The sequence below is a fragment of the Carettochelys insculpta genome, chromosome 32, assembly GCF_033958435.1.
Source record: "Carettochelys insculpta isolate YL-2023 chromosome 32, ASM3395843v1, whole genome shotgun sequence".
Lineage (NCBI taxonomy): Eukaryota > Metazoa > Chordata > Testudines > Carettochelyidae > Carettochelys > Carettochelys insculpta.
In genome coordinates this window covers 1,628,420-1,651,795 of record NC_134168.1, presented here as the reverse complement: position 1 = coordinate 1,651,795, position 23,376 = coordinate 1,628,420, and the positions used below count along the sequence as shown (strand labels likewise).

Here is a 23,376-nt window from a genome sequence, read left to right as displayed (position 1 = left end):
TTGTTTAGTGACGGTTCAAATGTTGGACAATAAAGAAAGATAGAAATCTAAATCCCCTCTGAAAAAATGGTTTTGTAAAGATCAGTGTTTTCCATGGGGAAATGTCGATATTAGCTTTTCAGTTTTCCATTTGATAGCATATTGACTCTTCTGAATCAAAATTAGGGGTTTTTCCTCTTTCAACTCTTAGCATCAGTTGTGAGTGAAAGAGGTTTCAGAATATTGGTGTTTTGCAAGAGATGGAAATTCCGTTTCCCAGCCAGCTCTGCATTTACTGCCGTGGTTGTGCTGTGGAAACATTTCACAGACCTCTCTACCAATGCCTGCAAGTAGTTTATAAGTCCCGCAGAAACATGTCTCATGACTTCTCCTGGTCCCTGGACTTAGAGAAAAACCGTTCCTTTTGGTCTGAAATTGGTCCATGCCGTGCACTTTGCATCATGAGCTGCCAGCGTTTCCTCCGCTTGCTGGCTTCTCTTTCGTTCCCTTTGGATGTGCATGCGCACGAGTGTGTGTTGTTTGCCCCCCTCGGAGGGGATGAGCTCTCCCCTCCGTGAGAATGTGCATGTGCTTGTGAGCTTTGCATGTCTAGTGGAACAACACGGTGACTATGGCTGTTTCAGGCATCTGGGGACTTCAATGCCATTTCTGGGGGTTCAGACCCATGGCAGAACTGCTTCTGCTCCTACTTTCATTACCACTGCCCTTAGGGGCTCGGTATTATTTGATGGCATTGCTTTGCGACCCACAGATCAAAGATGCCCAGGATATGAAGAATGCCACAGGTTGAACCTCTCTAATCCAGCACTTTGTTTTCTGGCAGCCTCCATAATCCTGCATGGTTTTAGTTAGCTAGACGACCCCTTATCATGGGTGTGGCCAAGTTTCCAGCGGTCCCATAAAGTTTGCTTCCAGCCACCAGTCCTGGCTCTCAGTGTTCTGTGCTGGTATTTAGCTTTAATTTACCGCTAAGTGTCTTCTAAGAGGCCAGTAAGCAGTGGGAGTGTTGGTAACGCTGCCAGACAATACTGACTTCCTGTGGTCCAGCAAATTTTCTCGTCCAGCACAGGTCAGCTCTTGAGATGTTCCACCTGTGTATGCATTACCACTCATGTTTATTTCAGCTCTGCTTAATTGACATCTATGTACTTGGTTATTCCCCAGATACACCTCCAGTGTTTCTTTCTCCACCCTACAGATGACCAGCTCTGAGCGCTACTCTGGAGAGAACCAGACCACCTCCAATGTGTTCATCTTGGTGGGGTTTTCCTACCTTAACAAGCTGCAAATCCTCCTGTTTCTGGTGCTTCTTCTCGCCTACCTGATCACCCTGACTGGGAACCTGCTCGTTATCCTCCTGATAAAGCTGAACCCCTCCCTCCACACCCCCATGTATTTCTTCCTGGTGAATTTGTCTTTCCTGGACATCTGCTTCACTTCCAGTGTGACCCCTCAGCTGCTGGTTCACCTCCTGGTGGAGGAAAAGACCATCTCTATGATGGGCTGCGCATTCCAAGTATTTGTCTTCAACACCATAGGGGTTACAGGCTCCTGTCTCCTTGCAGCCATGGCTTATGACCGCTACGTGGCCATATGCCACCCTCTGCGCTACACAACCATCCTGAGTGTCCAGTTATGCGCAAAACTGGCAGGTGCTTCATGGACTGTCTGCATTGTGGTGGAAGCATTTCAAACCACCTGGCTTTTCAGCCTGTCCTTCTGTGGCTCCAACCGCATTCACAAGTTCTTCTGTGACATCCCACCATTACTGAAGATGGTATGCGCGGACACAGCAAAAAACGAGACGGTGGTCTTCATGTTGACAACTCTGTTCATTCTAGGCCCTTTTGCATTGATACTCCTGTCCTACATCCGCATTATCTCCACCATCCTCAGGCTGCCGACGGCGGAGGGAAGACGTAAGGTTTTCTCCACCTGCTCTGCCCACCTTACGGTGGTGTCTTTGATGTACGGAACGGCCCTTATCACCTACATGAGGCCGAAATCTATGTCCACCTCAGCGAGCGATCAAATGCTTTCCCTCACGTACACAGTTGTGACGCCAGCCTTGAACCCTATAATATATACTTTGAGGAACAAAGAGGTGAAGGGAGCCTTGAGAAAAACTCTAGAGAAGAGCCTCTTTGTACACAACCAGAGAAAACAGAGAATATAAAAGTAAAGTTAGTCAAAATGTATGGGAAAAGGGAATTTCATAAACATTTCATTGAGTTTATCCTGACGCCCCTCCTTTTTTTAAACAATATTTTGCCAGTTGAAATCTTCCAGGAAAATGGGATTACTAAAATAATCTATCGATACCCACAGCGAGGTGAACTTTTACAAGTCAGAACCTGTAGAGCAGTTTGAAACTTCATTGAGCAAATGAAAGAGGAAGGTTTAGTGAGAACGGTGCCCTGATTATACACATTCAAAATTTTGGAAAAGGGGAAAAAAAATCTCAAAATGAAAAACATTTCATCACATTTCATACCTCTCATTTGGGGCAAAGTTAGCAATGCTCACTAGAGTTATAAAACTGGAAATATTCCAAATATCATCATCAACAACAACCCTGGGCTCAGCGCCCATTGGTGTCTAATGCCTCTCTCACTATTTCCTTCCAGCTTTCTCTATCCAGTGTGGTGCAGCTTAGTTTTTGTAGACAAGCTCTGCCTCAATCTACGATATCATCTACCCATTCTCTGTGGGGTCTGCTTCTCCTACTCAAACCATCCATTATGCTGAATACCAGGGTCTTGATTTTTCACTCATTCAATCTTCAGATATGCCCGAATAGCTGTAGCTTCCATTGTATGACCTTCTGCAGCAGTAACAGAGAGGAAGCCGTGCTAGTCTATACACTATCAAAACAAAAAGCAGTCAAGTAACACTTTAAAGACTAGCGAAATAGTTTATTAGATGAGCTTTCCTGGGACAGACCCACTTCTTCAGACCAGAGCCAGACCAGAACAGACTCAATATTTAAGACACAGAGAACCAAAAACAGTGAGCAAGGAGGACAAATCAGAAAAAGATAATCAAGGTGAACAAATCAGAGAGTGGAGGGGTGGGGGGGGGAAGGTCAAGAATTAGATTAAGCCAAGTATGCACACAAGCCCCTATAGTGACTCAGAAAGTTCCCATCATGATTTAAACCATGTGTTAATGTGCCGAATTTGAATATTGAATTTGAATTTGAAAAGCTGGCTTTTATATTCAAATTCGGCACATTAACACATGGTTTAAATTGTGATGGGAACTTTCTGAGTCACTATAGGGGCTCGTCTGCATACTTGGCTCAATCTAATTCTTGACCTTCCCCCCCACCCCTCCACTCTCTGATTTGCTCACCTTGATTATCTTTTTCTGATTTGTCCTCCTTGCTTACTGTTTTTGGTTCTCTGTGCCTTAAATATTGAGTCTGTTCTGGTCTGGCTCTGGTCTGAAGAAGTGGGTCTGTCCCACGAAAGCTCACCTAATAAACTATTTTGCTAGTCTTTAAAGTGCTTCTGCAGCAGGTCCTCTTTCAGCTGTATCTTCCTGTATAATTCCTCATTGGTGACCTCCTGCATCCGTCCTATTCTCAGAACATAAGAACATAAGAATGGCGATAACTGGGTCAGACCAAAGGTCCATGTAGCCCATATCTGGTCTGTCAATGGTGGCCAGTGCCAGGTACCCCAGAGGGGGTGGATCTAAGACAATGATCAAGCGACTTGTCTCCTGCCATCCATCTCTAGCCTCTGACAAACAGAGGCCAAGGACACCATTCCTACCCTTGGCTAATAGCTTTTTATGGACCTAACCTCCATGAGTTTATCTAGCTCTTCTTTGAACTCTTTTATAGTCCTAGACGTGACAGCCTCCTCTGGCGAGGAGTTCCACAGGTTGGCTGTGTGCTGTGAGTCCTCTGGAATGCCAATATCCTCCTCTTTGAACCTTTCATTATCACTCATGTCTCACACCCCTACAACACGCTGCTGAATACACACATTTTCAAGACACTCAGCTTTGTTCCTCAGCTAATTGCTTTGCTTTTCCAGATCTTATCCATCGCCTGCAACCTCGCTCTTGCTTTCGCTGTTCTCGTCACTATTTCCTTTTTACAATCTAGACCATATGTCATGTTGCTCCCCAGTATGTGAACTTCCAAACAGCTCTACCAAAAAGTCCATCTAGGGTTCTCCTTCTGCTGCTCTGTCAGTCAGGTGTAACGTTGTAGGTATTGGGTTGGGCTGGGTTTTCTTTTTTTTTTCCCCACTACGGTCGAATGCATTTTTCCTAGTCCGTGTTCACAAGTGCTTAGACACAAGGGATTGTGTCTAAGCACGTGTGACCACCTTGCTATCTTAGACTCTGACTGGTCTTGCAATGCCTCACCTGATGGGGTCACACAACAGCTCCAGGATATGGCTCTTGGTTCCACAGCATTTTGCACAAGCGCAGAGGTCTGCGCTAGCAGATTGGCTGGCAACGTGGCAGTGTAGGCAATAAATTCTTTTATTTCTTGGCGATGAGGGACCTTTGTGGTCATCACACCTGGCACCCTGGTTAGTGCAGGGAAGAGAATTTCACCGGCAAATTCCTGAGTCAGATAATGTAATAGATGTGCAAAAAGTTGTATACCTGCAAAAGAGTCTCTCTATGTGTAACAATATCACATTAAATCCCTTTGAATGTGGTACAGATTTCTATAACGATGAGCAAATTTCCCCGGCAGTGCTCACGTACATCAGGTAGGGGGTTTTCTGTGTTTGGAAAACATACGTGCTCTATGCAAATGATTGTACTTTTGGGAAATGAGGGAGGAAAGGTATTTGCAGTAATAAACACTGGGAAGCAAGCCATCCAGTTTCTCTGCGTTCCTCGTTCTTGTTCGCTTGAAATGTTGCCATGGGGCTCGGGGTGTGTGTTGGGGGGAGTTGTGGTATGGGACAGGAACAGAGACGTCACCTCAGGGTTTTGGTGTGGGGGGCTCAAGCCAGGGAAGGAGGGCAGTGGAGTGAGGGTAGGGGGTGCAAAGCTCAGGGCAGAGGGTTCGGGGTGTGTGTGTGGGTCCAGCCAGAGGACGGGGGTGGCAGAGCAGGGGGATTAGGACAGGGGGTTCGGAAGTCCCAGGGGGTTTCCGGGGCAGCCACAGCGGTGAAGGTGGAGCTGGTCTTGGGGGGTGGCCAGGGCTGTGCTACTCAGCCCTGGCATTTCCTTCTGGTTGGGGTAGGGGTTCATGTCATGATTCCTGGCCCGAGCATCTCTGGGGAGGCGATCTGGGCCGAGCTGACTTCTGCAGTCACAGTCTTACCTCCTGGGGGAACACCTTGTGATTGTCCTTGAGCTCCTTTGGGGGTGGAAGGGGACGGTACCAAGCCATACCACAGGGTCTGGCCCTGGGAGAGCTGGGGGGTGGGTGGCAGCCTGCAGTCCCAGTTTTGGGAGGGTGGAACACACAGCTGGGTGCTGGGCCCCACTCTGAGGTGAGAACCAGCTGCAGCTTTACAACCTCACGTCTGGGGTGGGGAGGCCGTGGGGGCCAGAGCTAGGTCATGGTGAGTCTGTGGGGGGCCATCCACTGGTCTGGGGGCAGAGGGAGCCACTGGCTCAAAAGTGCCTTCCTGCAGCAAGTGAAGATGTTTGTGGTTGGTGGAAATGTCCATGTGGTCATGTATGTTGGTGGTGGTGAAGAAGACCGAAGTTAATGCAGGAAATGATATCGCCTGCCCCGCTTTTTCTCTCCCTTCTCGACGGCCCCTCATGGTTACAACAGCCCTGCAGAAAACAATGCCATAAGCAGCTACAGAAACCGGGTCCTTAAATCATGAGCAGGTGAAGTTGCTCTATGAATTAACACAAGTATATAAGTTAGCAATGACCGTCCAACACAAAACACCACAGGCATAACCATGAGTGTTGCAAACAGCAGAAGGTGACACTTTCTGCCAGGTTGAGATGTTTTTAGACGTTTGACCACAATAATTCAATGGATAGATATTAAGATATACTCTAAGAAGATTTAAGTAAAGAAGTCAATTTTCTGTGTCAGAAGGCCATCTTGATATGACTATGGTGATGAACTATAAATAAAAAACGTGGTGGGAGCCCTGGTGAATACACACATTTTCAAGACGCTCAGCTTCGTTCCTAAGTTAACTGCTTTGCTTTCCCAGATCTTATCCATCGCCTTCAAACTTGCTCGTGGTTTCGCTCTTCTAGTCACTATTTCCTTCTTACAGCCAAGCTCAGACGTCATGTTCCCCAGATACATGAACTTCTCTATGTTCCCTAGTTCAATCCCATCTACGCTGATCTTCCTCCCCATCCCAGAGAAATAGGCGGAGAAACTAAATCAGTGATGTGCTCAATCTGTCAGGTGCCGGAGAGTTGGCGGGAATGAGCCCCTCTGACAGCTCACGCACTGTGAGTTGGAAGTCACTGGGGTGGTGTCTTGCCAGGTATCTTGCTCCCTCCAATGACGACAACTGTTCAGCGGTGTACTTGCCCCTCTGTGTGCCGTACCAGCTGTGTACGGACAGACTGCGCAGCGGACACCAAAGACCTCAGATCAGACTCATTGTAAATGAAGCCCGGTAACAACTTCCCAAGGTCGGATGTCTACATGGCTAGGCTAAACATGCGTGCCCAGGACAATCGTCTCAACTCAGCAGTGCGGGATTCTACACCATCCCCTAGGCCAGACAAAGACACCTCCGAGTGTACGATTTTTACACATCGATATAAACAAGGGACACATCATTTCTGACATTTCCGGTTGCTACCCCAAGATGGAGGTTGTGGAATCTCCATCGCTGGAGATATTCAAGAACAGGTTAGATAGACGTCTGTCAGGGATGGTCTAGACAGTACTTGGTCCTGCCTTTGGGGCAGGGGGCTGGACTCGATGGCCTCCAGAGGTCCCTTCCAGTCCTCGTGTTCTATGATTCTATGTTACCTACATACCATCCATTACCCCGCACTAATGGGTTTGATCTCTATCCATCCTGTGGTCAGTTCATCCCATCCTGACCCTGGGTCAGGCTATTCTCTGTGAGGACACTGTTGATAACCAGATTTCTCCTCTCGCGTTGCTCTGTTATGACCCCTCTGGAACGAGCTTCCCGCCTGTGTCTAGACCCAGTTAGTATTTACACCATTAACCCTGTTTGTGCCAGATTCTGTGAGCAGGGCTGGCCTCTCACTTACAGCTTCCCTTGGCTTTATACTAGCAAAGTCTTGAACATTGTGGCCTAGGCAAGGCCTCACACCAGGTCTTATATTTCAGGCCCTCGTCCTACTGCACATACATGACCACTATCAGTAAATCCTATTACGCATTTCCTATAGAAACACACATGATGCTAATGACTGTAGAGCTTCCAGTGAAGTGACTGATTCTGGTAAATTTTGTGTTGTCATTTCTGGTGGTGCTCCAAGAGGTTTCTACCACAGCCTCAAGCAGGATATGACCAAACATTTCCTTTACGGACTTGGTCCCAGAAGCCAGTGAATGGAATAAAACCCCCTCTGTTTTCTACTATATGTATAGTGTTTGCAACAAGGAGAGGGCTCCCTTCTCCTTATACATGGCAAGTTAAAAATCTGTGACTTAAGAGCTCAAAAATTCTACTGAAGTACATGGGTTTTGTGCCCCAATCTGCAATTGGAGCGGAATCATGTGACTGATTACTTCATTGGAACTTTATTTTGTGTCTGAGCACATGCGTTGTGTGCGTGTTGACATCTATCCCTCTATCTGTAAGGTCAATGCACCCAGGTTCTCGGCAGGAGGGACCGAACCTTTGAAAAGCTCTGAGATAAAAGCCCGGTGCCTCTCCACCAAGACTACAGAGCAAAGACTTCACTTTCCCTAGTTTGTTGTCTCAGTGCCTCTGGGGCTGTTTTGTTTTGCTGCCGCATGAAGCAGTGTTCTAGTTAACGTCTACCACGGCCTCAAGCGGGAGATGAGCAGAAGTTTCCTTCAGGGACTTGGTCTCAAAAGCCAGTGAAGGAAACAAAAAGCCTTCGGTTTTCTTCTACACACAGAAAGCCTCCAACTGGGCTCTCTTCTTCTTACACAAGGTAAGCAAAAAAAAAAAAAATCCACGACTTAAAACCTCTGACCATTCCCCCGCTCAAGTCCATGGATGCTGTGCTCCAGTCAGAACTTAGAGTAAAATTATGTTAGTTAATGTTATGTGAATGCATTGAGAACATGAATTTGTGCCTGAGCACAGATAGTATGTGTGTTCATATCTATCTATCTATCTATCCCCATACACCGTATCTATCTCTCTATCTATCCATCCCCATATACCGTATCTATCTATATATCTATCTAGGACGTAGGAGATGGATGGGTTGAAAGTCTCTGGGTTAGACTCAGAGGAGTGAAAAACAAGGATGATGTCCTACTAGGAGTTTACTACAGGCCCCCTAGCCAGGTGGAAGAGGTGGATGAGGCTTTCTTTAAACAGCTAACAAAATCATCCAGGGCCCAGAATTTGGGGGTGATGGGGGACTTCAACTATCCAGGTATATGTTGGGAAACTAATACATCAGGGGACAGACTGTCCAATAAATTCTTGTATTGCATTCCAGACAACTTTTTATTGCAAAAGGTTGAAAAAGCTACCCGGGGGGAAACTGTTCTAGATTTAATTTTAACAAATAGGGAGGAAATTATTGAGAATTTGAAAGTGGAAGGATGCTTGGGTGAAAGTGATCATGAAATCATAGAGTTCACAATTCTAAGGAAGGGTAGAAGGGAAAACAGTACAATAGAGATAATGGATTTCAGGAAGGCAGATTTTGGTAAACTCAGACAGCTGGTAGGTAAGGTCCCATGGGAAGCTAAACTGAGGGGAAAAATGGCTGAAGGGAGTTGGCAGTTTTTCAAAGGATCATTATTAAGGGCCCAAAAGCAAGCTATCCCGCTGCGTAGGAAAGATAGAAAACATGGCAAAAAACTGCCTTGGCTTAACCAGGAGATCTTGCATGATCTCAAACTAAAAAAGGAATCTTATAAGAAATGGAAACTAGGACAAATTACAAAGGACGAATATAGGCAAACAGCACGAACATGCAGGAGCAAGATTAGAAAGGCTAAGGCACAAAATGAGCTCAAGCTAGCTACAAGCATAAAGGGAAACAAGAAGGCTTTTTACAAATACATTGGTAACAAGAGGAAGACCAAGGAGAGGGTAGGGCCATTGGTCAGTGAGGAGGGAGAAACAGTAACAGGGAATTTGGAAATGGCAGAGATGTTTAATGATGTCTTTGTTTCAGTCTTCACTGAGAAATCTGAAGGAATGCCTGACATAGTGAATGCTGGTGAAAAAGGGGTAGGTTTAGAAGCTGAAATAAGAAAAGAACAAATTAAAATTTACTTAGAAAAATTAGATGCCTGCAAATCACCAGGGCCTGATGAAATGCATCCTAGAATCCTCAAGGAGCTGATAGAAGAGGTATCTGAGTCTTTAGCAATCATTTTTGGAAAATCTTGGGAGATGGGAGAGATTCCAGAAGACTGGAAGAGGGCAAATATAGTCCCCATTTATAAAAAGGGGAACAAGAATAACCCGGGAAACTACGGGCCAGTCAGCTTAACTTCTGTGCCAGGAAAGATAATGGAGCAGGTCATTAAAGAAATCATCTGCAAGCAATTGGAAGGTTGTAAGGTGCTAGGGAACAGCCAGCATGGCTTTGTTAAAAACAGATCATGTCAAACCAATCTAACAGCTTTCTTTGATAGAATAACGAGCCTTGTGGATAAGGGAGAAGCAGTGGATGTGGTATACCTAGACTTCAGTAAAGCATTTGACACGGTCTCACATAATATACTTATCAATAAGCTATGCAAATACAACTTAGATGGGGCTACGATAAGGTGGGTGAACAACTGGCTGGATAACCGTACCCAGAGAATCGTTATTAACGGCTTTCAATTCTTCTGGAAAAGTATAACTAGTGGGGTTCCGCAGGGGTCTGTTTTAGGACCGGTTCTGTTCAATATCTTCATTAACGATTTAGATATTGACATAGAAAGTACACTTATTAAGTTTGCAGATGATACCAAGCTGGGAGGGGTTGCAACTTCTTTGGAGGATAGGGTCATAATTCAAAAGGATCTGGATAAACTGGAGATATGGGCTGAGGTAAACAGGATGAAGTTTAATAAGGACAAATGCAAAGTGCTCCACTTGGGAAGGAACAATCAGTGTTACACATACAGAATGGGAAAGGAGTGCCTAGGAATGACTACAGCAGAAAGGGATCTAGGGGTTATAGTGGACCACAAGCTAAATATGAGTCAACAGTGTGATGCTGTTGCAAAAAAAGCAAACATGATTCTAGGATGCATTAACAGGTGTGTTGTGAACAAGACACGAGAAGTCATTCTCCCGCTGTGCTCTGCGCTGGTTAGGCCTCAGCTGGAGTATTGTGTCCAGTTCTGGGCACCGCAGTTCAGGAAGGATGTGGAGAAATTGGAGAGGGTCCAGAGGAGAGCAACGAGAATGATCAAAGGTCTAGAGAACATGACCTATGAAGAAAGGCTGAAAGAACTGGGCTTGTTTAGTTTGGAAAAGAGAAGATTGAGGGGGGACTTGATAGCAGTTTTCAGGTATTTAAAAGGTTGTCATAAGGCAGAGGGAGGGAACTTGTTCTTCCTTGCCTCTGAGGATAGAACAAGAGGCAATGGACTTAAATGGCAGCAGGGGAGGTTCAGGTTGGACATTAGGAAAAAGTTCCTAATTGTCAGGGTGATCAAACACTGGAACGAATTACCAAGGGTGGTGGTAGAATCTCCATCACTGGAGCTATTTAAGAAGAGGTTAGATAGATGGCTTTCAGGGATGGTCTAGAAAGTGCTTGGTCCTGCCATGAGGGCAGGGGGCTGGACTCGATGGCCTCTCAAGGTCCCTTCCAGTCCTACTCTTCTATGATTCTATGATTCTATCTATCCCCGTATACTGTATCTATCTATCTATCTATCTATCTATCTGTGTATCAATGAATCTGTGGCTCTCTGATCCTCTGCGTCTGAATGCCACTAATTTCATGACTATGGGCCAGGTCCTTAGCTTGACTTCAGGGCTTTTATGCTAATTATATTTGGTAAGGTATTTGTCCCATAATTCTATCGTGCCCACAGAGTAATACGTGTGCCCCAGACAGGCCCAACCCCATGCCATGATGCTGTTCATATTTCATGTTGTTGTTGTTGTTGTTGTTGTTGCATTGAAGTTTCTGGTTTTTGCTCCCCCATCCTCTTGTGTTCGCTCGGCTCTGCTCCCCAACCCTTCTCATCACCACTGAATCTGAGTGGAAATGTTGTTTCTTAAGCTTTGTCTTGTAGTTGGTTCTGAATCATACTGCGGCTGGGCTCTGTCTGATATTTTTTGGTAAGTGAATCCCCTCCCATAATCCCCTCACAGTGCATTCACTGAACCCAATGCCCAGGCGTTAGGTAGTGGACTCTTTCAGCTGAATTTACCTCAGCTCGCTTGCTGCATAATACATGGTTCCTTTATTGCTTTCATATTCTCCTGTTTATAAATGGAAAGTCTCCGATACATCACAGAGCTCTGAAGTACCACTCTACTTCTGCAGACACAAAAATACGCAGACCTCAATCCAGGGGGTGAGTTAATATCTCCCTTTAGGCATAGAATCATAGACTTCTAGGGCTGGAAGGGACCTTAGGAGGTCATTGAGACCAGCTCCCTGCCCAAAGCAGGACCAACCCCAACTAAATCATCACAGTCAGGGCTTTGTCAAGCCTGGACTTACAAACCTCTAGGGATGGAGATTCTACCAACTCCCTAGGCCTCCCCCACCGTAACTTGAGACCATCGCTCCTTGTTCTGCCATCTGTCGTCAATGAGAGCAGCCTCTTGCCATCCTTTTTACAACCCCCCTTCAAGAAGTTGAAGGCTACTATCAAATCCCGCCTCGCTCTTCTCTTCTGCCAAATAAATAACTCCAAATCCCTCAGCCTTTCCTCATAGTCTCATAGGCTGTGCTCCAGCCCCCTAATTATTTTTGTTGCCCGCCACTAGACCTTCCTCAATATAGCCATATCCCTTTCATAGTGAGGGGCCCAGAACTGGACACAATACTTCAGATGTGGCCTCACCAGTGCTGAGTAGAGGGGAATAATAACTTCTCTAGATCTGCTGGAAATGCTCCTCCTAATGCACCCCAATGTGCCGTTAGCCTTCTGAGCTACAAGGACACACTGTTGGCTCATATCCAGCCTCTCATCCACTGTAATCCCCAGGTCCTCTTCTGATGCACATCTCATTAGCCAGTCGGTCCCCAGCCTGTAACAATGCTTGGGATCCTTCCATCCCTAGGGCAGGGCTCTTCACTTCTCCTTGTTCAACCTCATCAGATTTCTTTTGGCCCGGTCTTCCAATTTACTTAGGTCCCTCTGGATTCTATCCCTACCCTCCACCATATCTATCTGTCCCCTTAGTTTAACGTCATCTGCAAATTTGCTGAGGGTGCCATCCACTCCCTCCTCCAGGTCATTAATAAAGATGTTAGAACTGATTGTTACGAGCTCCACTTGAAACAAACCTCCAACCAGACACAGAGTCATTGATCACTACCCATTAGGCCTCACCATCTAGCCAGCTTTCTATCCACTTTATAGTTCATGTATCCAAACCACACTTCCTTAACTGATGGGGAAGAATATTGTAGGAGACTGTTTCAAAAGCTTCACTAAAGACAAGGTATATCACATCCATTGACTTCACTGTGTCCACATAACCTTCTATTTAGGGTCAGTCCAATGTCAGCCAACAAATAAAGAAATAAATCAAAATTCCTTCTGAAAAAAAAAAGATTGATCTCCATGGATGTTTTCCACGAGAAAACATTTGATGTTTATGCTGTAGTCAATTTTACATTCAATTTAATATTGAGCCTAGTGAACCAGATATGAGGGTTTCCCACAATTTCCACATTTCGGCTATGTCTACAATAGTCCCAAAACTTTGAAAGGGGCATGATAATGAACCGAATCGAAAGATGCTAATGAGGCACTACCATGAATCTGCAATGCCTCATTAGCATAACAGCGGCTGTGGCATTTTGAAATTGCCACTTTCGATCGCGTGCAGCTCGTCTAACACGGGGTCCTTTTCAAAAGGAGCCTGCATACTTTTAAATACCCTTATTCTTATTTGGCTATAAGGATAAAGGGATTTTGAAGCGTGCAAGGTCCTTTCAAAAAGGGCCGCATGTAGACAAGCTGCACATGATGGCAGTGACAGTGTCAAAATGCCACGGCTGCCATTATGCTAATGAGCCGCTGCATATTCATTGCAGCACCTCATGAGCATCTTTTGATTAGATTCATTATTATGCTCCTTTCGAAGTTCTGGACATAGTGTAGACATAGCCTTCATGTTGTTTCAGGGGCAGGACAGCTGTTGGACAATAGGACTTTCCTTTGAGTTGATGTTTTATTTCTCCTTCAGCCCTCAGGAAAGTTCTAACAAATGTCTGCATAAGCCCTGCCAGTAGCTCTGATGAGAGGCAGAATAATTCCCTCCTGTGTGCCCTGTCTCCTTTTCTGAGACTATTGTACTTATTATTTTCTTTCAATTTGTTCAGTGCACTGCAGATTTCAGAGTGCACCAAGTGTTTGCTTTGGTTATTTTGTTTTTATTCTCTCTCGGAGGTTCCAGTTAGCGCGTGTGTGTGTTTAATTTCCAGGACAATGGTCTTCCAGTTATGGCAGTTTCAGTAATTGGGCAATGAAATGGCAAATTAATTTTAATGCAGACAAATGCAAAGAAATGCACATTGGAAAAAAATCCTAGTTGTACATAGGAAATAATAGGGACTAATTTATCTATAACCACTCAACAGAGAGATCTTGGAGTCATTGTGGATAGGTGTCTGGAAACATCCACTCAATGAACAGCAGCAGTCAGAAAAGCAAACAGAATGTTAGAAATCCTTAGAAAAGGGACCAAGAATATCTTACTTCCTTTTATCCATGGTACACCCACCTCTTGAATACTGCTCAAAGATGTGGCTGACTCATCTCAAACAAAGCATTAGAAAAGGTTTGGAAAAAGGACAAAACAAGGATTCAAGATCTGAAAGAGCTGCCATATGAGGAGCAATTGAAAGACTGGGATTTGTGCGCTTGGAAAAGGAGACCAAGGGGAGGTATGATAGAGGTTCATAACATCATGACTGAGGTAGAGAAAGGGAATATGGAAAAGTTATTTCCTTACTCCTATAACATGAGAACTAGGCATAACAAAATGAAATTTATTTTTATGAGGTTTAAAACAAACAAAAGCAAGATTTTCTTCACCCAATGCACAGTGATCCTGTGAAACACCTTGCCAGAGGACTGTGTGAAGACCGGGACTTCATTAAGTTTCACCCCCCCAAACAAGACACATAGGATAGCTTCATCAATGGCTTTAATGCAGTATGGAACAAGTAACTGGGGATGGATTACTTGATGATTAAAGTTCTCTTTGTAAGAGGCTATAAATGGATGACAAGAGAAGAATCATATGATAATTAATTGTACATTCCCTTTGAGGCCTCTGCAATTGGCCACTGTAGGAAAACAGGATACTGAGATAGATTGACGTTTGATCTGACCCAGAATAACCATTCTTATGTTATTATCCACATATCACTTTTCCTCAGGTCGACTGTCTTTTTTGTCACTCCCTACAGATGACCGATTCGGAGAACCACTCTGGAGGGAACCAGACCATCACCAAAGTCTTCATCCTGGTTGGGTTTTCATACCTTAACAAGCTGCAAATCCTCTTGTTTGTGGTCTGTCTTCTCACCTATCTGCTCAGCCTGATGGGGAACCTGCTCATTATCCTCCTGATAAAGCTAAACCCCTCCCTCCACACCCCCATGTATTTCTTCCTGGTGAATCTGTCCTTCTTGGAAATCTGCTGCACAACCAGTGTGACTCCTCAGTTGCTGGCTCACCTGCTGGTGGAGGAAAAGACCATCACCCTTGAAGGCTGCACAGCCCAGCTGTACGTCTTCTCTATCACGGGCCTCACAGCATGCTCTCTCCTCGCAGTCATGGCCTACGACCGCTACGTGGCCATCTGTCGCCCTTTGCATTACACAACCATCATGAGTGGCTGGGTGTGTGTTCTGCTGGCAAGCTCTTCATGGTTCATTGGCATCTTGGTGGCGGGAGCTCAGACCATGTGGCTTTTCAGCCAGCCCTTCTGTGGCTCCAACCACATCCATCATTATTTCTGCAGCAGCCCGCCCTTACAGAAAATGTTATGCACCAACATGTGGAATAATACGCTATTGGGCATACTCTTGCTGGTGCTGTTCGTTTTGGGTCCTTTTTTACTGATAATTCTGTCCTACATCCACATTATCTCCACCATCCTCAAGCTGCCTTCAACAGAGGGAAGGCGTAAAGCCTTCTCCACCTGCTCCTCCCACCTCACGGTGGTGACTTTGCTCTACGGAACAGCCCTTTTGGGTAACCTGAAAGCCACGTCAAACTCCAACCTAGAGAGTGATCAGTTTATGTCCTTCATTCATACAGTAGTGACACCACTGTTGAACCCCATAATATACACTCTGAGAAACAAGGAGGTGAAGGGCGCTTTGAGAAACACCGTAGCAAAAGTAATCTTTTCACACAACCAGAGATTTAGAGAATGGAAAGTGGAGTTAATTGAAACCCTGTGAAAGAGGAAAATATATTAAAATTGGATTAAAGTTCCTCCTGATGACCCTAACGCTAAACCTAACCCTAACCCAAACCCATCATGACCTGTTCTAAACCAGAAAAACTGGAAGGGAAATATTTGTTAAAAAAAACTAAATAGAAAAGAAATTTCCATCCCTCTTGTTTGATTGTCTGGAAAATCAAATGAGATTTTTTATTCAAAGTAATCTCCTGATTAAATATTTTTAAAGCTCCTCAGATACAAAATTTGTATCTGCGTTTGTATAATCTGAATTGAATCATGGATATCTACATCCGCAGGTGGTAGATCCCTGCAGATGTAAAAGAGACATCTGTGCATCTCCAGGGTTCTATCTATCTCCAGATTTTGAAATTCCTAAGGAAAACCATATAAAAATAAGAAATATTGTATAGTAAATCACCTCTTTTGGGGCAAATTTAATCATTTTCACCAGGAAAAGTTCTGGCAGAGTTCCAAGCTGCTCTACAGAAAAGTCTGTTTGGACATTTTTTCATGCTGTGCCAGCTGACTGCAGCATTTTAGATTCTGCCGAGGGTTTGGTTGTGTTTTTTGGTTGTTGAATGCATTTCTTCAGGCCTCGCTGTGGCCTAAATCTAACCAATATTGACTTACTTGACTTAAACCCTTCTACTCTGGTTGGAGCATAGGTCATCTACAAGTCTCCTCCACTTCACTTTGTCTCGTGACAAAACTTCTAGCTGACTCCAGGAGTACCCCAGTTTCTGTCCTCCAGTCTCAGTAGATTTCTCCATGTTGTCTGTGGTCTTCCTCTTGTGCGTTTTCCTTGCAGGTTCCATGCAAGAGCTTTATGGACTACGCTGAAGGATGTTTTTCTGAGAGTGTGGCCTGGCCAGCCCCACTTTCTTCTCTTGATTTCAGTTCTTGTCCTGCTTTGTTCCAAAGCTTCTCATTTGTGACAAAGTTTTGCCATCCGATGCAAAAGATGTACCTCAGCTATCTGTTTATGAATGTCCGTCGCTTGAGGTTTGAAGACTTTTTACTACACCAGAGCTGCGTCTACACGTGCACGCTACTTCGAAGTAGCGGCACCAACTTCGAAATAGCGCCCGACGCGTGTAGACGCGTCGGGTGCTATTTCGAAGTTAACTTCGACGTTAGGCGGCGAGACGTCAAAGTCGCTAACCTCATGAGGAGATAGGAATAGCGCCCTACTTCGACGTTCAACGTCGAAGTAGGGACCGTGTAGACGATCCGCATCCCGCAACGTCGAAATTGCTGGGTCCTCCATGGCGGCCATCAGCTGGGGGGTTGAGAGATGCTCTCTCTCCAGCCCCTGCGGGGCTCTATGGTCACTGTGGGCAGCAGCCTTAGCCCAGGGCTTCTGGCTGCTTCTGCGGCAGCTGGGGATCTATGCTGCAGGCACAGGGTCTGCAACCAGTTGTCAGCTCTGTGTATCTTGTGTTGTTTAGTGCAACTGTGTCTGGGAGGGGCCCTTTAAGGGAGCGGCTGGCTGTTGAGTCCGCCCCGTGACCCTGTCTGCAGCTGTGCCTGGCATCCCTATTTCGATGTGTGCTACTTTGACGTGTAGACGTTCCCTCGCTGCGCCTATTTCGATGTTGGGCTGAGCAACGTCGAAGTTGAACATCGACGTTGCCGGCCCTGGAGGACGTGTAGACGTTATTCATCGAAATAGACTATTTCGATGTCGCAAAATCGAAATAAGCTATTTCGATGTTGGCTGCACGTGTAGACGTAGCCCAGGTCTTGCATCCATACAAGAGCGCACACTTCACATTTGTGTTGAAGATCCACAATTTGGTCTTCACAGATATTATTTGTGAGCGCCGTATGAGATGAAGAGTCTTGAATGCAGCTGTTGCTTTCCCTATCCTGGCATTGATATCATTGTCTGTTCCTCCATCTCTGCCCATAATACTCCCCAAGTAGGTGATATGGTCCACATCTTCCAGGTCATCCCCTCCCAGTGTGACAATGCTGTTGTTGGACTGGTTGATCCTGATCGTCTCGGTCTTTCCCTGGTTGATGATCATTCCAGTCATTGAGCCAGTTTTGTCTAGCGTTGTGTCCTTTTCTTCCATGCTTTCATGTTGGTGTGAAATGAGGACGACACTGTCAGCAAAATCAATGTCCTCTAGCGGTTTGAAGAGCGCCCACTGAATGTTCCATGGGGGGCCATCTGTTGTTCTACTCATAGTCCATCCCATTGTAGTCAAGAACAGGAAAGATGATCGTAGTCCCTTCTGTCACACTCCTGAGAACAGGTTGAATGATTTGTCCAGACACCATTGTGAACAACTTGGCATAGCGAGGGTTCGTACGTTGAATGGATCAGGTTAATAATTTCGGATGGGATGTAGTGGTGTGGCAGCAATTTCCACAAAATGCCTCTATCAGTTCTGTCGAAGAATATTCCTCAGCACTTATAAATGGCTCCCTAGGTAGGACTCTGATAGATCTTTGAATGCCTAGCCTGATAGGGTCACCATGGCTCTTCACTTCCTTTGAATTTAGAACCTCTTCAGAGGTCTCTGCTGGCAGCTTGCATTAGAACGCCCTGGCGCACAGCAGAGGTTCATTGATACAAGGCGCTAAGGAACTGTTTTGATTGTCTAGTCTGATGTTCTGCATAAGTAAGGCCAGAGAAGGTCATGTGGATAGTCTCCAGCCACATGGCCACTATATTTATTTTATATTACATACATAAATGATAGCTGTGATAAAAGATTCGATAATTACAAGAGATGCTATCGATGTATAATACCCCACCAAAAGCCCATGTCCATGGTACGTATACCTCTAACTAGATGATAAAAATAACTCATTCCAGTCTTATTTTGTTACGTACAGTTTGGTTTTCCCATGTGGCTGCCTAAGAAAAATAAATTGTGATTCAAAACCTCCAGCCCTAGCTCAGGGTTTTCATGACTAAATCTCTGTGTGATCGTGAATGACCCGGGTCATCAGAAAAGAACCTGACACATGAAGAGCAAAACCCATGAACCTCCACTACATGGATTTTCTTGAGTCAGATGAGAACTGTGTTTCGTTTACATCAACTACATGAGTGATAGTGGTGATAAAAGTTCCTAAAACTCTGAGAGGTGCTATCAATGCATAATGCTAATGCGCCGAAAGCCCATGTCTGCGGTCCGTATATCTATATGATAAAAATAACTAATCCTAGCCTTCTTTCGGTAAATACTGTTTGGTTTTCCTGTCTACCCATGTGGCTGCCTAAGTATAATAAATTGCAACTGTTACAGGCTGGGGTCCAACTGGCAAAGTAGTAGTTGTGCAGACAAGGACCTGGGACTTGTAGTGGACGAGAAGCTGGACAAGAGTCAACAGTGTGACGTTGTAGCCAAGAAGGCTAATGGCATATTAGGTTGCATCAAGATGAGCGTTGCCAGTAGATCCAGAGAAGTGATTGTTCCTCTTTATTCGGCTTTGGTGAGGCCGCATCTGGAGTACTGTGTCCAGTTGTGGGCCCCCAGTTATAGGAAGGATGTGGACACACTGGAGAGGGTCCAGTGGAGGGCAACCAAAATAATTAGGGGGCTGGAGCATATGACCTATGAAGAAAGGCTGAGGGAATTGGGTCTGTTTAGTTTGCAGAAGAGAAGACTGAGGGGGGACTTGATAACAGCCTTCAACTTACTGAAGGGAGGCTGCAAAGAGGCTGGAGAGAGGCTGTTCACAGTGGTCATGGATGGCAGAACATGGAACAATGGTCTCAAGTTGTGGTTGGGAAGGTCCAGGGTGAACATTAGGAAAAACTTTTTCAGTCGGAGAGTGGTGAAGCATTGGAATGGTCTCCCCAGGGGAGTAGTGGAGTCTCCATCCCTGGAGGTGTTTAAGTCTCGCCTCAACAAAGCCCTGGCGGGGTTGATCTGATGGGTTTGGTCCTGCTTAGAGCAGGTGGCTGCACTCAATGGTTTTTTTAGGTCTCTTCCAGCTCTATTGTTCTGTGATTCTATGATTCTATGGGGCTGCCCATGGGGACGAGGATGGTGCTGGTCTGAGTGTGGCTCCTTTCAGCAGGCAGCAGCCCCTCGCCAGCAGCTCCTCCATAACCAAGCGACTCCTTCAGTAAATGGGATGGAATCAGGGGGCTGTTCCGCTGTGGGGTGGGGGAGGGGGCCCCATCTCCACCTGCCCTGCCCCAACATCCTGCAGCCTGTCTGTGAGGGCAGCACTCTGGGGACCACCCCTAGCCTGCTGCTACCCCACATCCTCCTCCTCTGAGGGTGATTCACTGGGCCTGTGTCCGCCACCACCTCCCTCCAGTCTGAACAGTTCTGCAGGCTGGCCCAGCCTCCAGCTACCCACCCTGGTCTCCACCCTGCCTGGGGAGGGCAGTGCTGGGACGGGTCTGCTGCTGCCCCACCCCAGGCCTGCACCTGCTCCAGTGGAGCTTTGCTTTAGACAGAGGACACCTGTCCTGCAGCCTGTTGGCCTCCTGCCATCCCCCCACCCTGCAGCTGGTCTGGGGGAACTGCATTTTGGGGGCTATCCCCAGCCTCCAGTGGCCCCCTCCATCCTGCAGCCAGTTTGGTGGGGAGCACCGGGGGCTGACCCTAGACTGGCGGTTGCCCCCCACCTCCAGGCCTGCTCCCACACCTTACAGGCTCTTCGGGATCTCTGGGGTCTGCCCCGCCTTCTTGCAGGATGTTGAGGTGCAGGTGAGGGTCTCGGAGCTGTTCCTTCCCTGAAGCCCCCTCCTGTGGCCTACAAGCTGTCTTGGGGACAGCCAGTCTTTTCTGGGGCTGCCTCCCCGCTACTATCCCACCAGGGCCTGCAGAATCTCTGGGGGTAGAAGAAAAAATGAGAGATTGTAATTCAAACCCTCCATCCCTAGCTCAGCATTATCAAACAACCCGGGGTACCAGCAAATGGGGTTGAACCTTACACATTCAAAGGAGAACGTCCCCCCCGCCCCCCGAACGTCTACACGTTCCAAGAGCCAAGCTGCTCTTAGGTAATCTGCAAAAAAGATGCACTCTTCCACTCAGTGGTCTCTGCACCGCTGGGTCACATGTCTATGACTCCTTTCCCAAATTGCACGGGTCTAAAATTCAGCAAAACGTACAGGAAGACTTTGGGATACACTAGCTAGCAGTATGTGGTGGTTTTATCATTTCTAGTGAATATGATTACAGTGAGAAAATTCCTCAAGCTGGCCTTGGTTTGTGCTAAAGGCCCCCCTATTCAATTCTTAAAGTCCAGAGTAGGCTTATAAAATAAGAAACCCAGCTAGCATGAGTGGAAAGATACCTTGCTGGGACGTCATCTCCTTCTCCTCTCAACGGATACCTCGCTGGGCTCCCTTCTCCCTTATCTCCCTCAGATAAGAAGGGCAGGAAGGGCCTTGAAGTCTGAAGGGAGGAACAGCTGCTTCAGCAACTCCATTCCAAGGAGAGGCCCGGCATGTGGAAACCAATTGTTAGTGCTGTTAACGATTTGTGCTTTAAATCTTCGAGGTAAACCCCCCAGATGCACCAGTGTGGAGGCATTGCCACATCCCCTATCCTATCTTGACATGAACTGGTCATTGTGTATCTGTTGTGGTTAACATGTAGAGGAAACCACCTGTACTAGAGATAAGATGCTCATTTCCTCTCGCTGCTACAACCTATCCAGGTGTGGGTGACACCCATGTCGTAGTTTCCCCCCGCCCATCAATAATCTTCATAATCAATTGTAATCTATTGTCTGGCAGTGCTTCTCTGAGTCCTGATGGGCAAAGCGACGCTCCACCAGCACTGGCTGTAATAAACCCTCCTGTTTGCTTCGTGCACGATGTCTGGACTTTGTCCAACAATGATATGCTGGTTTGTTTGAAGTCATATTTTTGGCAAGAGAAGTCATGTGCCATGTTCGAAGGTGGGACTGACTTTCTTGACTTAAACCCTTGTACACCGTGGGGAGCATAGGTCACCTCAAAGTGTCCTCTACTTCTTTCTCTCTTGGGACAAAACTTCTAGTAAAAACATGTGGGGTGCATCTACACTAGCCGACTACTTCAAAATAGCCGGCACAACGTCGAAATAGTAAGTGTTGCGCCTACGTGCACTGTGTACCATTTCAATGTTGAAATCGACGTTAGGCGGCAAGACATTGAAATCACTATTCCTATCCGAAAAGGGGAATAGTGCCCTACTTTGACGTTCAATGTTGCAGTGGGGTGTGTGTAGACCATCCGCATTCTGCTATGTCGAAATAGCAGGGTCCTCCATGGTGGCCATCAGCTGAGGGGTTGAGAGACACTCTGTCCAGCCCTTGCGGGGCTCTATGGTTGCCACATGCAGCAACCCTTAACCCAGAGCTCCTGGCTGCTGCTGCTGCAGCTGGGGGTCCATGCTGCGTGCATGAGATCTGCAACCGGTTGTCGGCTCTGTGGATCTCGTGCTGTGCAGGCTGAGTGTGTCTGGGAGGGGCCCTTTAAGGGAGCGGCTTGGGGCTTTGCTGGCCCCTTATTTTGACGGGGAGCGCTTGTGTGTGTGGAAGCTCCGCATTTCCTTCCAGGGCGGCTCCTTTCGATGTTCTCCATCGCTACTTTGACAATGAACGTCGGTGGCACCAGCCCCGGAGGACGTGCAGATGATACACGTCGAAGTAGCCTATTTTGATGTCCTTATTTCGAAATAGGCTACTTCGACTTCGTGTGCCAGTGTAGATGTAGCCGTGATGAGAAACAATCAGAAGACTCCTTTGTCTAAGAAACAGAAGAGCCAAGGGCAATATGGGCCACCAACTACAAATTCATCCAGAATGCTGTAGCCATCAGGTTATTAGAACTTGAGCATGGGTAGTACACAGGTTTGGAAAATACGATTAACACTGTGTTGCATAAAATTTGGGTTGGCTTTATCAAATGCTAATGGTTTATGTATATATATATATGGCTCAAAGCTGGAGAACCACTCAACCAGAAAACGGTCCTTGTGACTGGAGGGGATGTGATGACTATTGTTGGACTGACTTCTAGGTGCTCCATAACATGATAACCGAATGTAGCCTGTTGCTGTCATCTAACTTAGGCCCCTTTACCTCAGTGGTTACTACCTGTCAGGCAGAAACGTCCTTAGTGACGCTGTAAGTAGGAGAGTGAGTCTGTCTAAAATCGCACAAAGAAAGGCAAAACTGCTCAGGCCTACATTGGGCCAAACACCACAGACACGTTGATTGAACAGAATAAACATAACATAACTGCTCTAGTCTCTGCTTCAGTGACTCAGTGAGCTACAGATTCACTGCAACAGAAAAATAATCAGAGCAATACTCAGTGGCCAGGTATGTTAGTATAATATGACTACCTGGCCATTGCACAAGCTCAGATTACCCATGCAAAGGTGCTGTACCGCTGGCTGTACATGATAATGGGCCCTGGGAGCAGCTACACTGAACAATGGACGCTCTTGATGGAGCATATGACTTTTGAAGAAAGGTTGAGGGAATTGGGACTGTTTAGTCTGCAGAAGAGAAGACTGAGGGGGAACTTGATAACAGCCTTCAACTTACTGAAGGGAGGTTGCAAAGAGGCTGGAGAGAGGCTGTTCACAGTGGTCACACATGGCAGAACACGGAACAATGGTCTCAAGTTGTGGTTGGGAAGGTCCAGGTTGATCATTAGGAAAAACCTTTTCATTAGGAGGGT

General features: G+C 46.3%; 2 protein-coding genes across 2 annotated transcripts; both read left to right on the top strand.

Annotated features, from left to right (window-relative positions):
• Nucleotides 1–1,198: 1,198 nt before the first annotated feature.
• On the top strand, nucleotides 1,199–2,176 carry LOC142004512 (olfactory receptor 10A4-like). The gene has a single exon (XM_074982158.1). It carries the CDS (start codon nucleotides 1,199–1,201, stop codon nucleotides 2,174–2,176), a length of 978 nt encoding a protein of 325 aa, XP_074838259.1.
• A 12,536-nt stretch (nucleotides 2,177–14,712) lies between these two features.
• On the top strand, nucleotides 14,713–15,714 carry LOC142004511 (olfactory receptor 10A4-like). The gene has a single exon (XM_074982157.1). It carries the CDS (start codon nucleotides 14,713–14,715, stop codon nucleotides 15,712–15,714), a length of 1,002 nt encoding a protein of 333 aa, XP_074838258.1.
• The last annotated feature ends 7,662 nt before the right edge of the window (nucleotides 15,715–23,376 follow it).

Bases quoted from the DNA above. Each gene is read 5' to 3' on its own strand.
- LOC142004512 (XM_074982158.1), top strand. From the start codon at position 1,199: ATGACCAGCTCTGAGCGCTACTCTGGAGAGAACCAGACCACCTCCAAT.
- LOC142004511 (XM_074982157.1), top strand. From the start codon at position 14,713: ATGACCGATTCGGAGAACCACTCTGGAGGGAACCAGACCATCACCAAA.